Here is a 15,008-nt window from a genome sequence, read left to right as displayed (position 1 = left end):
TTTCTTGGGGGGAAAGGTGCTTTATAAATGCTGGTTCCTTTGTATTGCTTTGAAATGTGTCCCCTTAGGGCAGCACGGTAGTTAGTACTGTTGCCTCACAGCGCAAGGGGCCCATAATTGATTCCCGGCTTGGGTGACTGTGAGGAGTCTGCACGTTCTCCCCGTGTCTGCGTGGGTTTCCTCCGGGTGTCCCGGTTTCCTCTCTCAGTCGGAAAGACATGCTGGTTGGGTGCATTGGCCATGCTAAATTCTCCCTCAGTGTGCCCGAACAGGCACCGGAGTGTGGCGACTGGGGGATTTTCACAGTAACTTCATTGCAGTGTTAATGTAAGCCTACTTGTGACACTAATAAGTAAGCTTGTCTTGCTGTTCCCTGTGGTGTTGGGTGAGGGGAGCGAGCTCGGGACAGGCAGTTGCTATTTGAATGTTATAAGGCGGTGGGGGAGGGGAAGCTGCGCAGGCGCATTGGCCCCGCTCAAGATGGCGGCCTCTATGTGGTGGCGGGGATTCGAGGCCGTGGGGCGGCGGCGCTTCAGCTGCTCCCACAGGAACTGGGCTAAGATCGTGCCGGCTGTGGATGGTGGTGAGGAGGCAGGTAAGGGTTGATTACCTGGCCGGAGGGCGGTAGGTTAGTTTCCAGGCACCAATCCTGGGCTCAACCTGGAGTGCGTGGCCCGGGGCCTGGTTTGCAGGCGGCTGTCTCCGAGGAGTAGAGGGCTCAGTCCTTTCAGCAACCCGGGAGAGGACACAACACCATCGTTAGTGCCATTGTCAAGCTCGGAGCAAGTCTCAGTTACTGGGAGGAATAAAAAGGCTCCGTGACTTTTAATGTAATCCACTTTAATGTCCCTCACTCTTGAAAATGAATTCTCTTACACCTGTCCATCTTTCTATTAATTTTTCAAAGTGCTGATTAGGCCTCAACTAGGCTATTGTAACTACTGCGCCACCACATGAAGGATTTTTTTGATTTATTATTGTCATATGTATTGTGAATATTATAATTTTTTATGTGTTATATAAAGTATACCTTTCATAGAGAAGGAAAGGAGAGTGTGCAGAATGTAATGTTACAGTCATAGCTAGGGTATAGAGAAAGATCAACTTAATACGAGGTAGGTTCATTCGAAAGTTTGATGGTCGTAGGGAAGAAACTGTTCTTGAGTCGGCTGGTACGTGACCTTAGACTTCTGCAATCTTTTTCCATCCGGAAAAAGATAGAGAGTATGTCCTAGGTGCGTGGGGTTCTTGATTATGCAGGCTGCTTTTACGAGGCGGTGGCAAGTGTAGACAGAGTCAATGGATGTGAGGCTGGTTTGCCTGATGTGCTGGGCTTCATTCACAACCCTTTGTCGTTTCCTGTGGGCTTGGACAGAGCAGGGGCTGTACCAAGCTGTGATATATCCGGAAAGGATGCTTTCTATGGTGCATCTATAACCATCTTTGATTGGTGTAGAAAAACAATCTGGCTCACTAATATTCTTTTGGGAAGGAAATCTGCTGTCCTTACTTGGACCTGCCAACATATGACTCTGGGCCCACTGCAATATGAAGAGAGACTGAGTTGGAGGGGAGTCCAGAACCCAGGGTCACAGCCTAATGACACAAAGTAAACCATGTAGATGAGAAATTTATTCACCCTGGAGAGTGGTGAACCTGTGGAATTCATGAATAATAGAATCAATGGCACGGAGACAGGCTCTTTGGCCCAAACTGGTCCATGCTGACCAAAATACCCATCTAAGCTAACCCCATTTGCCTGCATTTGGCCCATATCCCTCTAAACCTTTCTTATCCATGTATCTGTCCAAATGCCTTTTAAATGTTGTCAATGTCCCTGCCTCAACCACTTCCTCCGGCAGCTCATTCCACATACGTACCACCCTCTGTGTAAAATAAGTCGTGATGTGGAGATGCCGGCGTTGGACTGGGGTAAACACAGTAAGAAGTTTAACAACACCAGGTTAAAGTCCAACAGGTTTATTTGGTAGCAAAAGCCATACAAGCTTTCGAAGCTCTAAGCCCCTTCTTCAGGTGAGTGGGAATTCTGTTCACAAACAGAGCAGAAAGAACATAGAACAGTACAGCACAGAACAGGCCCTTCGGCCCACGATGTTGTGCCGAGCTTTATCTGAAACCAAGATCAAGCTATCCCACTCCCTATCATCCTGGTGTGCTCCATGTGCCTATCCAATAACCGCTTAAATGTTTCTAAAGTGTCTGACTCCACTATCACTGCAGGCAGTCCATTCCACACCCCAACCACTCTCTGCGTAAAGAACCTACCTCTGATATCCGTCCTGTATCTCCCACCACGAACCCTATAGTTATGCCCCCTTGTAATAGCTCCATCCACCCGAGGAAATAGTCTTTGAACGTTCACTCTATCTATCCCCTTCATCATTTTATACACCTCTATTAAGTCTCCCCTCAGCCTCCTCCGCTCCAGAGAGAATAGCCCTAGCTCCCTCAACCTTTCCTCATATGACCTACCCTCCAAACCAGGCAGCATCCTGGTAAATCTCCTCTGCACTCCTTCCAGCGCTTCCACATCCTTCCTATAGTGAGGTGACCAGAACTGCACACAATATTCCAAATGTGGTCTCACCAAGGTCCTGTACAGTTGCAGCATAACCCCACGGCTCTTAAACTCCAACCCCCTGTTAATAAAAGCTAACACACTACAGGCCTTCTTCACAGCTCTATCCACTTGAGTGGCAACCTTTAGAGATCTGTGGATATGGACCCCAAGATCTCTCTGTTCCTCCACAGTCTTCAGAACCCTACCTTTGACCCTGTAATCCACATTTAAATTTGTCCTACCAAAATGAATCACCTCACATTTATCAGGGTTAAACTCCATTTGCCATTTTTCAGCCCAGCTTTGCATCCTATCGATGTCTCTTTGCAGCCTACAACAGCCCTCCACCTCATCCACTACTCCACCAATCTTGGTGTCATCAGCAAATTTACTGATCCACCCTTCAGCCCCCTCCTCTAAGTCATTAATAAAAATCACAAAGAGCAGAGGACCAAGCACTGATCCCTGCGGCACACCGCTAGCAACCTGCCTCCAATCCGAAAATTTTCCATCGACCACCACCCTCTGTCTTCGGTCAGACAGCCAGTTGCCTATCCAATCGGCCAACTTTCCCTCTATCCCACACCTCCTCACTTTCATCATAAGCCGACCATGGGGGACCTTATCAAACGCCTTACTAAAATCCATGTATATGACATCAACTGCCCTACCTTCATCAACACACTTAGTTACCTCCTCAAAAAATTCTATCAAATTTGTGAGGCACGACTTGCCCTTCACGAATCCGTGCTGACTATCTCGGATTAATCCGCATCTTTCTAAATGGTCGTAAATCCCATCCCTAAGGACCCTTTCCATCAATTTACCAACCACCGAAGTAAGACTAACCGGTCTATAATTACCAGGGTCATTTCTATTCCCTTTCTTAAACAGAGGAACAACATTCGCCATTCTCCAGTCCTCTGGCACCATCCCCGTGGACAGCGAGGACCCAAAGATCAACGCCAAAGGCTCTGCAATCTCATCCCTTGCCTCCCAAAGAATCCTAGGATACATTTCATCAGGCCCAGGGGACTTATCGACCTTCAGTTTATTCAAAACTGCCAAGACATCCTCCCTCCGAACATCTATTTCCTCCAGCCTATTAGCCTGTAACACCTTCTCTTCCTCAAAAACATGGCCCCTCTCCTTGGTGAACACTGAAGAAAAGTATTCATTCATCACCTCGCCTATCTCTACTGACTCCATACACAAGTTCCCACTACTGTCCTTGACCGGCCCGAACCTCACCCTGGTCATTCTTTTATTCCTCACATAAGAGTAAAAAGCCTTGGGGTTTTCCTTGATCCGACCCGCCAAGGACTTCTCATGTCCCCTCCTAGCTCTCCTAAGCCCCTTTTTCAGCTCATTCCTTGCTAACTTGTAACCCTCAATCGAGCCATCTGAACCTTGTTTCCTCATCCCGACATAAGCTTCCCTCTTCCTTTTCACAAGACATTCCACCTCTTTTGTGAACCATGGTTCCCTCACTCGGCCATTTCCTCCCTGCCTGACAGGAACATACCTATCAAGGACATCCAGTATTTGTTCCTTGAAAAAATTCCACTTTTCATTAGTTCCTTTCTCTGACAGTTTCTGTTCCCAACTTATGCCCCCTAATTCTTGCCTAATCGCATCATAATTACCCCTCCCCCAATTGTAAACCTTGCCCTACCGTACGGCCCTATCCCTCTCCATTGCAATAACAAAAGACACCGAATTGTGGTCACTATCTCCAAATTGCTCTCCCACAACCAAATCTAACACTTGGCCCGGTTCATTTCCCAGTACCAAATCCAATGTGGCCTCACCTCTAGTCGGCCCATCCACATATTGTGTCAGGAAACCCTCCCGCACACACTGCACAAAAACTGCCCCATCCAAACTATTTGACCTACAAAGGTTCCAATCAATATTTGGAAAGTTAAAGTCCCCCATGACAACTACCCTGTGACCGCCACACATATCCATAATCTGCTTAGCAATTTCTTCCTCCACATCTCTATTACTATTTGGGGGCCTATAGTAAACTCCTAGCAACGTGACCGCTCCTTTCCTATTTCTAACTTCAGCCCATATTACCTCAGTGTGCAGATCCCCCACGAAGTGCCTTTCCGCAGCCGTTAAACTATCCTTGATTAACAATGCCACTCCTCCACCTCTTTTACCAGCTTCCCTACACTTAGTGAAACATCTATACCCCGGAACGTCCAACAACCATTCCTGTCCTTGTTCTACCCACGTCTCCGTAATGGCCACAACATCGTCGTCCCAAGTACCAATCCACGCCCCAAGTTCATCTACCTTGTTCCGGATGCTCCTTGCATTGAAGTAGACACACTTCAACCCACCTTCCTGTCTACCAGTACCCACCCTTGACCCTGATACCTTCCCCAATACCTCACCACCCTCACTGACTTCTGGACTACAACTCCCTTTCCCACTCCCCTGACAAATTAGTTTAAACCCCCCTGAAGAGCCGTAACAAATTTCCCTCCGAGGATATTGGTGCCCCTCTGGTTCAGGTGCACCCCGTCCTGTTTGTACAGGTCCCACCTTCCCCAGAACGTGTTCCAATTATCCACGTATCTGAAACCCTCCCTCCTACACCATCCCTGCAACCACATATTTAACTGCACTCTCTCCCTGTTCCTCAACTCGCTATCACGTGGTACCGGCAACGTACCAGAGATGACCACATGTTTCGTCTTGGCTCTCAGCTTCCAGCCCAGCTCCAGAAATTCCTGCTTTAAATCCCCGTCCCTTCTCTTACCTATGTCATTGGTACCAATGTGCACCACGACTTGTGACTGTTTCCCCTCCCCCTTCAGAATCTGGAAAACACGGTCTGAGACATCACGGACCTTGGCATCCGGTAGGCAACATACCATCCGTGAGTCTCTTTTGCTGCCACAGAACCTCCTATCTATCCCTCTAACTAACGAGTCCCCAATAACTATCGCCCTCCCGCTCTCCCCCCCCGAGCCACAGAGACGGACACAGTGCTGGAGATCCTCTCACTGCGGCTCCCCACTGGTATGTCATCCCCCTCAACCGTATCCAAAGCGGAATACTTGTTGCTAAGGGGAACGACCACCGGGGATCCCTGCACGGACTGCTTCCTCCCAGCCCCTCTCACCGTCACCCATCTGTTTTCAATCCTCGGAGTAACTGTATTCCTAAAGCTTGTGTCTATGGCCATCTCTGCGTCCCTGATGATCCTAAGTTCCTCCAACTCCAGCTCCAGTTCCCTAACACGGTTTTGGAGGAGCTGCAGATGGGTGCACTTCCCACAGGTGTAATCAGTAGGGACACTGTCGTCGTCCCTCACCTCAAACATAGTGCAAGAGGAACATTGCACTGCCTGCACACCCATCCCCTCTAGATACCTTGCCAGTACCAGGTAGAAAGTGCAAAAATGAATTCAACTCACCCCTGCTCGCCCTTTCAGCCTAAGCCCTGTGAGCCAAAGTCTTATAGCTCACACTCTGCTTCCCACACACTCCCCTGCCCACTCCCGACGCTGCCCGCTGTATACTGCAGCCTACCTTTTATACTTCACGCGCTTAAAAAACCCTTCCCAGACTCCTTTGCTGCCCACTTCTAGTTTTCACTTTAAACTTGAAAAACTGCTGTTAAAGTAAAGGCCAAAAAAAGACACAAACTCAATTTACATGAATAATGGTTGGAATGCGAATACTTACAACTAATCAAGTCTTTAAGAAACAAAACAATGTGAGTGGAGAGAGCATCAAGACAGGCTAAAAAGATGTGTATTGTCTCCAGACAAGACAGCCAGTGAAACTCTGCAGGTCTAGGCAACTGTGGGGGTTACAAATAGTGTGACATGAACCCAATATCCTGGTTGAGGCCGTCCTCGTGTGTGCGGAACTTGGCTATCAGTTTCTGCTCAGCGACTCTGCGCTGTCGTGTGTCGCGAAGGCCGCCTTGGAGAACGCTTACCCGAATATCAGAGGCCGAATGCCCGTGACCGCTGAAGTACTCCCCAACAGGAAGAGAACAGTCTTGCCTGGTGAACACCGCTCGACAATCACCAGGCAAGACTGTTCTCTTCCTGTTGGGGAGCACTTCAGCGGTCACGGGCATTCGGCCTCTGATATTCGGGTAAGCGTTCTCCAAGGCGGCCTTCGCAACACACGACAGCGCAGAGTCGCTGAGCAGAAACTGATAGCCAAGTTCCGCACACACGAGGACGGCCTCAACCAGGATATTAGGTTCATGTCACACTATTTGTAACCCCCACAGTTGCCTAGACCTGCAGAGTTTCACTGGCTGTCTTGTCTGGAGACAATACACATCTTTTTAGCCTGTCTTGATGCTCTCTCCACTCACATTGTTTTGTTTCTTAAAGACTTGATTAGTTGTAAGTATTCGCATTCCAACTATTATTCATGTAAATTGAGTTTGTGTCTTTATATGCTCTGTTTGTGAACAGAATTCCCACTCACCTGAAGAAGGGGCTTAGAGCTTTGAAAGCTTGTGTGGCTTTTGCTACCAAATAAACCTGTTGGACTTTAACCTGGTGTTGTTAAACTTCTTACTAAAATAAGTTGCTCAAGTTCTCATTAATTCTTTCCCCATTTAACTTAAACCTATGCCCTCTAGTTCTTGATTTCCCCAACCGTGGGAAAAAGACGGAGTGCATTCACCCTATCCATGCCTCTCATGATCTTATATACCTCCAATAAGATCACCCCTCAGTCTCCTATGTTCCAAAGAAAAAAATCCTAGCCTGTCCAATCTCTCCCTGTAACTCAGTCCCTTGAATCCTGGCAACATCCTTGTAAATCTCTTCTGCACTGTCTCCAGTTTAATATCTTTCATTTGGCAAGGTGACCAAAACTGAACACAATACTCAAGGTGCGGCCTCACCTGTACGATTGCAACATAAGATCCCAACTTCTATATTCAATGCCCTGACTGATGAAGGCCAGCTTGCCAAAAGTTTTCTTCACTGCCCTATCTACCTGTGACTCCACCTTTAGAGAACTTGAACCATGCACTTGAACTCCAAGGTCCCTCAGTTCCACGATACTCCCTAAGGTCCTACCATTCACCGTGAAAGTCCTACCTTGATTTGACTTTCCAAAATGCAACACCTCACACTTATCTGGATTGAACTCGATTTGTCATTTCTCAGCCCACTTCTGCAGCTGTTCAAGATTCTGTTGCAAGGCAAAAGATGTGGTGGTATTCCAAAGTAGAACAGGGGAAGTGTTCTTCACCAAGAGCACTTATCCATCAACCAGCATCTCTCAAACTACTTTTTGAAGCCATACGAAGCTGTGATACAACCAGAAAGAATGCTTTCTATGGTGCATTTGTAAAATTTGGTGAGAGTTGTAGTGGACATGCCAAATTTCCTTAGCCTCCTGAGATAAGAACATAAGAACTAGGAGCAGGAGTAGGCCATCTGGCCCCTCAAGCCTACTCCGCCATTCAATAAGATCATGGCTGATCTTTTCGTGGACTCAGCTCCACTTACCCGCCACTCACCATAACCCTTAATTCCTTTACTGTTCAAAAATTCATCTATCCTTGCCTTAAAAACGTTCAACAAGGTCGCCTCAACTGCTTCACTGGGCAGGAAATTCCACAGATTCACAACCCTTTGTGTGAAGAAGTTCCTCCTCAACTCAGTCCTAAATCTGCTTCCCCTTATTTTAAGGCCATGCCCCTAGTTCTAGTTTCACCTGCCAGTGGAAACAACTTCCCTGCGTCCATCTTATCTATTCCCTTCATAATCTTGTATGTTTCTATAAGATCTCCCCTCATTCTTCTGAATTCCAATGAGTATACCTCCAGTCTACTCAGTCTCTCCTCATAAGCCAACCCTCTCAACTCCGGAATCAACCTAGTGAATCTCCTCTGCACCCCCTCCAGTGCCAGTATATCCTTTCTCAAGTAAGGAGACCAAAACTGTACACAGTACTCTAGGTGTGGCCTCACCAGCACCTTGTGCAGCTGCAACATAACCTCGCTGTTTTTAAACTCCATCTCTCTAGCAATGAAGGACAAAATTCCATTTACCTTAATTACCTGCCGCACCTGCAAACCAACACCTTGTGATTCTTGCACAAGGGCAGCCAGGTCCCTCTGCACAGCAGCATGCTGCAATTTTTTACCATTTAAATAATAGTCCATTTTGCTGTTATTCTGACCAAAATGGATGACCTTACATTTATCAACATTGTACTCCATCTGCCAGACCCGCGTCCACTCACTTAGACTATCTATATCCCTTTGCAGACTTTCAGCATCCTCTGCACACTCATCTTAGTGTCATCTGCGAATTTTGACACACTACACTTGGTCCCCAACTCCAAATCATCTATGTAAATCATAAACAATTGCAGTCCCAACACTGATCCCTGAGGTACACCACTAGTCACTGATCACCAACCAGAAAAACACCCATTTACCCTCACTCTTTGCTTTCTGTTAGTTAACCAATCCTCTATCCATGCTAATATATTACCCGTAACACCGTACACCTTTATCTTATGTAGCAGTCTTTGGTGCGGCACCTTGTCAAATGCCTTGTGAAAATCCAGATACATCACATCCACAGGTTCCCCATTGTCCACTGCACATGTAATGTTCTCAAAGAATTCCACCAAATTAGTCAAACATGACCTTCACTTCACGAACCCATGCTGTGTCTTACCAATGGGACAATTTATATCCAGATGTCTCGCTGTTTTTTCCTTGATAGATTCGAGCATTTTCCCTACTACACAAGTTAAGCTAACCATCCTATAGTTAACCACCTTTTGTCTACCTCCTTTTTTAAACAGTGGTGTCATGTTTGCTGTTTTCCAATCTGCGGGAACCACCCCAGAGTCCAGCGAATTTTGTTAAATTACCACTAGTGCATTTGCTTTTTCTCCCGCCATCTCTTTTAGTACCCTGGGATGCATTCCATCAGGACCAGGAGACTTGTCGATCTTTTAGCCCCATTAGCTTGCCCAACACTACCTCTTTCGTGATAATAGTTTCTAGGTCCTCACCTGTCATAGCATTCCTGTGATCAATTTTTGGCATGTTATTTGTGTCTTCCACTGTGAAGACCAACACAAAATACCTGTTCAATGCCTCAGTCATTTTCTCATTTCCAGTTATTACATCTCCCTTCTCATCCTCTAAAGGGCCAATGTTTACTTTAACCACTCTTTTTTGTTTTATATGTTTGTAGTAACTTTTGCTGCCTGTTTTTATATTCTGAGCTAGTTTACGCTCATAATCCATGTTACTTTTCTTTATAGCTTTTTTTTGTGGCTTTCTATTGACCTTTAAAGATTTCCCAATCCTCTAGTTTCCCACTAATCTTTGCCACTTTGTATGCATTTTCTATCAATTTGATACCCTCCTTTATTTCCTTAGATATCCATGACTGATTATCTCTTTTTCTACAGTCCTTCCTTATCACTGGTATATACTTTTGTTGAGCACTGTGAAAGATCGCTTTGAAAGTCTTCCACTGTTCCTCAATTGTCCCACCATAAAGTTTTTGCTCCCAGTCTACCTTAGCCTGAGCCTCCCTCATCCCTTTGTAGTCTCCTTTGTTTAAACACAAGACACTGGTATTGGATTTTACCTTCTCACGCTCCATCTGTATTTTAAATTCAACCATACTGCGATCACTCCTTCCGAGAGGATCCCTAACTGCAAGATCATTAATTATTCCCGTCTCATTACACAGGACCAGATCTAGGATAGCTTGCTCCCTCGGTTCCATTACATACTGTTCAAGGAAGCTATCGCAGATATGTTCTATGAACTCTTCCTCAAGGCTGCCTTGACTGACCTGGCTTGACCAATTGATATGTAGATTAAAATCCCCCATGATAATTGCTGTTCCATTTTTACATGCATCAGTTATTTCTTTGTTTATTTCCCACCCCACCATGATGTCATTATTTGGTGGCCTATAGACTACGCCTATCAGTGACTTTTTCTCACTATTTCTAAATTCCACCCAAATGGATTCGACCTTTTTTTCCATCGAACCTATATCATCTCTCACTACCGTCCTTATGTCATCCTTAAATATCACAGCTACACCACCTCCCTTACCTTCCTGTCGGTCCCTCCGAACAGTCTGATACCCCTGTATATTTAACTTCCAGTCGTGACCACCCCGCAACCATGTCTCTGTAATGGCCACCAAATCATACTTGTTCGCAATGATTTGTGCCGTCAACTCATTTAACCTTGTTTCGAATGTGGAGAGCGTTCGGATAAAGTGCCCTTATGCTAGTTTTTGTACCACCTTTTTGAATTCTGACACTTCCATAAATAACATCTCCTGAGTTCTCCTTCCTTTGAACTTTTTTCCTGATTTTTGGAGTTGGAACATTCTCCCCACGTTCTGTCCTTGCTCCCTCCTTCTCAGACTCCTTACATAGGTTCCCATCCCCCTGGCATATTAATTTAAATCCTCATCAACCGCTCTAGCAAACACCCCTCCTAGGACATCAGTCCCAGTCCTGCCCAGGTGTAACTCGTTGAATTTGTACAGGTCCCACCTCCCCCAGAACCGGTCCCAATGCCCCAGGAATCTGAAACCCTCCCCCTGACACCATCTCTTCAGCCACGTATTTATCTGATATATCCTATCATTTCTACTCTGACTAGCACGTGGCACTGGTAGTAATCCTGAGATCACTACCTTTTGAGGTCCGAATTCTTAACTTTCTTCCTTGCTCCCTGTATTCTGCTTTTAGGACCTCATCCCTTTTTTTACCGATGTCGTTTGTACCAACATGTACTACGACCACTGGCTGTTCGCCCTCCCCCTTCAGAATGTCCTGCAACCGCTCCGAGACATCCCTGACCCTAGCACCAGGGAGGCAACATACCATCCTGGAGTATTGTTTGCGGCCACAGAAACACCTGTCTATTCCCTTTACAATTGAACCCCCTATAGCTATTGCACTGGCACACTTTTTACCCCTCCCTTCTGCAGCAGAACCAACTGTGGTGCAACGAGTTTGACTGCTGCTGCTTTCCCTAGAGAGGTCATTCCCCTCACAGTATCCAAAGCCGTATATCTGTTTTGCAGGAGAATGGCCACAGGAGATTCCTGCACTACCTGCCTATCTCTTGCTCTGTCTGGTGGTCACCCATTACCTTCCTGCCTGCGGAGTGACCACCTCTCTATACATGCTATCTCTGACTCGCGGATGCTCCGCAGTGTCTCCAGCCGCCGCTCCAGCTCTGAAACTCGAGCTTCCAGGAGCTGTAGCTGGAGACACTTCCTGCACACATGCTGACCCAGGGGACTGGAACTGTCCCCCACCTGCCACATGGAGCAAGAGGAGCAAACCACGGCTTGGAGCTCTCCTGTCATGTCTTACCCCTTTAAATTAAACTTTTGTAAGATGTTTTGTTTCAGATTATAACCATTTTCTAGGGCCCTTCTTTCCTGCTCCTTGTTACTACTGAATAAAACCGTTTCAAACCATAAACCAAAGAAATTACACAGAAACACTATTGTAGTGTACAATAACTACAATGCCAAGGCAAAAAGAAAAAATAACACTTACTGACCAATCAGTACCCTCCCTTGTAGCCTCTGCTGCCTGTTTCACCGAACTCTGTGTTCACCCAACTCCAAAAGCACTCCTCTCAGTCAGGCAGCACTCACTGTGCAGTCAGATGTCAAGACCTTGGAGAGGATGCAGCCAGCATTTACTGGAATGAAAGAAAGAAGAAACAGAAACTTGTATTTATATTGTGTCTTTCATTCCCAAAGGATTTTGCAGTCAACGAAGTATCTTTTTTGAAGAGTAGTCACTGATGTAGAGTAGGAAATGTGGCGGCCCAAATCTCACATATCAAACTCCCACAAACAGCAATATGAAAATGTCTGCACTGTCAGTTTGTGATGCTGGTTGATGGATAAATATTGGCCAGGGCACCAAGAACACTTCCCCTGTTCTACATTGAAATACCACCACATCTTCATATACATCCATCTGAGGGACAGACAGGATCTCAGTTAACATCTCCTTTAAAATATGGCACCTCAAACAATGCAGCAGTGCTGCATCTGGAGCCCTGCAGTGGGCTTATAAACTCTCAACCTCTGATTCAGAAGTGAGTGTTATTAGCTGAGTCAAAGCTGCCACCAGGCACTTCAGTAATGTGGAGAAACTGGGGTTGCTATCAAAGAATAAAGAAAATTACAGCACAGGAACAGCCCCTTCGGCTCTCCAAGTCTGCACCGACCATGCTGCCCGACTTAACTAAAACCCCCTACCCTTCCGGGGACCATATCCCTCTATTCCCATCCTATTCATGTACTTGTCAAGATGCCCCTTAAAAGTCACTACCGTATCCGCTTCCACTACCTCCCCCGGCAACAAGTTCCAGGCACCCACTACTCTCTGTAAAAAATCTGCCTTGTACATCTCCTTTAAACCTTGCCCCTCGCACCTTAAACCTATGCCCCCTAGTAATTGACTCTTCCGCCCTGGGAAAAAACTTCTGACTATCCACTCTGTCCATGCCTCTCATAATCTTGTCAACTTCTATCAGGTCTCCCCTCAACCTCTGTCGCTCCAGTGAGAACAAACCAAGTTTCTCCAACCTCTCCTCATAGCTAATGCCCTCCATACTAGGCAACAACCTGGTAAATCTTTTCTGTACCCTCTCCAAAGCCTCCACATCCTTCTGGTAATGTGGCGACCAGAATTGAACACTATATTCCAAGTGCGGCCTAACTAAGATTCTATAAAGCTGCAACATGACTTGCCAATTTTTAAACTCCATACCCAGGCCGATGAAGGCAAGCATGCCATATGCCGCCTTGACTATCTTCTCCACCTGCATTGCCACTTTCAGTGACCTGTGTACCTGTACACCCAGATCCCTTTGCCTCTCAATACTCTAAATGGTTCTGCCATTTACTGTATATTTCCTGTCTGTATTAGACCTTTCAAAATGCATTACCTCTCATTTGTCCGGATTAAACTCCATCTGCCATCTCTCCGCCCAAGTCTCCAACTGATCTATATCCTGCTGTATCCTCTGATGGTCCTCATCGCTATCTGCAAATCCACCGACCTTTGTGTCGTCCGCAAACTTACTAATCAATCCAATCAATCTAATGATTTCCTTCAAATCATTTATATAAATTACAAACAGCCATGGTCTCAGCACTGATCCCTGAGGAACACCACTTGTCACAGCCCTCCATTCAGAAACACACCCTTCCACTGCTACCCTCTGTCTTCTTTGACCGAGCCAGTTTTGTATCCACCTTGCTAGCTCACCTCTGATCCCATGCGACTTCACCTTCTGTACCAGTCTGCCATGAGGGACCTTGTCAAAGGCCTTACTAAAGTTCATGTAGATAACATCCACTGCCCTACCCTCAGCAATCATCTTTGTCACTCCCTCGATCAAGTTCGTGAGACATGACCTCCCCTTCACAAAACCATGTTGCCTCTCACTAATACATCCACTTATTTCCAAGTGGGAATAAATCCTGTCTCGAAGAATCTTCTCCAATAATTTCCCTATCACTGATGTAAGGCTCAGCGGCCTGTAATTACCTGGATTATTCTTGCTACCCTTCTTAAACAAAGGAACAACATTGGCTATTCTCCAATCCTCTGGGATCTCCCCATGTGCTCTCATCCCACGTACTCCCCGCGTTGGAGATCTCTACTGCCTCCCGAAGATACACAAGGCAAACACACCCGGCCGTCACATCATATCGGGCAATGGGACCCTGTGTGAGAATCTCTCTGGCTATTTCGAGGGCATCCTGAAACCCATTGTACAAAGGACCCCCAGCTTTTGTCGCGAAACTACGGACTTCCTACAGAAACTCAGCACACAGGGAGCAGTTGAACCAGGAGCACTCCTCGTCACAATGGATGTCTCGGCACTCTACACCAGCATCCCCCACGATGATGGCATTGCTGCAACTGCTTCAGCACTCGGCGCTGACAACTGCCAGTTTCCAGATGCAATTTTACAACTCATCCACTTCATCCTGAACCACAATGTCTTCACCTTCAACGACCAGTTCTTCATCCAGACGCACAGAACAGCCATGGGGACCAAATCCGCACCTTAATATGCCGACATTTTTATGCACAGGTTCAAACAAGACTTCTTCACCGCACAGGACCTTCAACTGATGCTATACACTAGATACATCGATGACATTTTCTTCCTTTTGGACTCAAGGTGAACAATCACTGAAACAACTATATGATGACATCAACAAGTTCCATCCCACCATCAGACTCACCATGGACTACTCTCCAGAATCGGTTGCATTCTTGGACACACGCATCTCCATTTAAGGACGGTCACCTCAGCACCTCACTGTACGCCAAGCCCACGGATAACCTCACGATGCACCACTTCTCCAGCTTCCACCCTAAAC

At 46.4% G+C, this 15,008-nt stretch overlaps 1 protein-coding gene across 2 annotated transcripts in view; it reads left to right on the top strand.

The window, feature by feature from the left end:
- Positions 1 to 437: 437 nt before the first annotated feature.
- Positions 438 to 15,008, top strand: part of mtpap (mitochondrial poly(A) polymerase) — a 57,330-nt gene continuing 42,759 nt past the window's right edge. Inside the window, exon 1 of one of the 2 annotated variants that reach the window (XM_078233585.1) lies at positions 438 to 595. In XM_078233585.1, the coding sequence (XP_078089711.1) occupies positions 481 to 595 (115 nt within the window). In that variant the 5' untranslated portion in view covers positions 438 to 480. The remainder of the gene's footprint in view (positions 596 to 15,008) is intronic. The other variant, XM_078233596.1, reaches the window with a different exon arrangement.

Source organism: Mustelus asterias, chromosome 2 (genome assembly GCF_964213995.1).
Source record: "Mustelus asterias chromosome 2, sMusAst1.hap1.1, whole genome shotgun sequence".
In the NCBI taxonomy this organism is placed as follows: Eukaryota; Metazoa; Chordata; class Chondrichthyes; order Carcharhiniformes; family Triakidae; genus Mustelus; species Mustelus asterias.
This window is presented reverse-complemented; position numbering and strand designations above follow the sequence as displayed.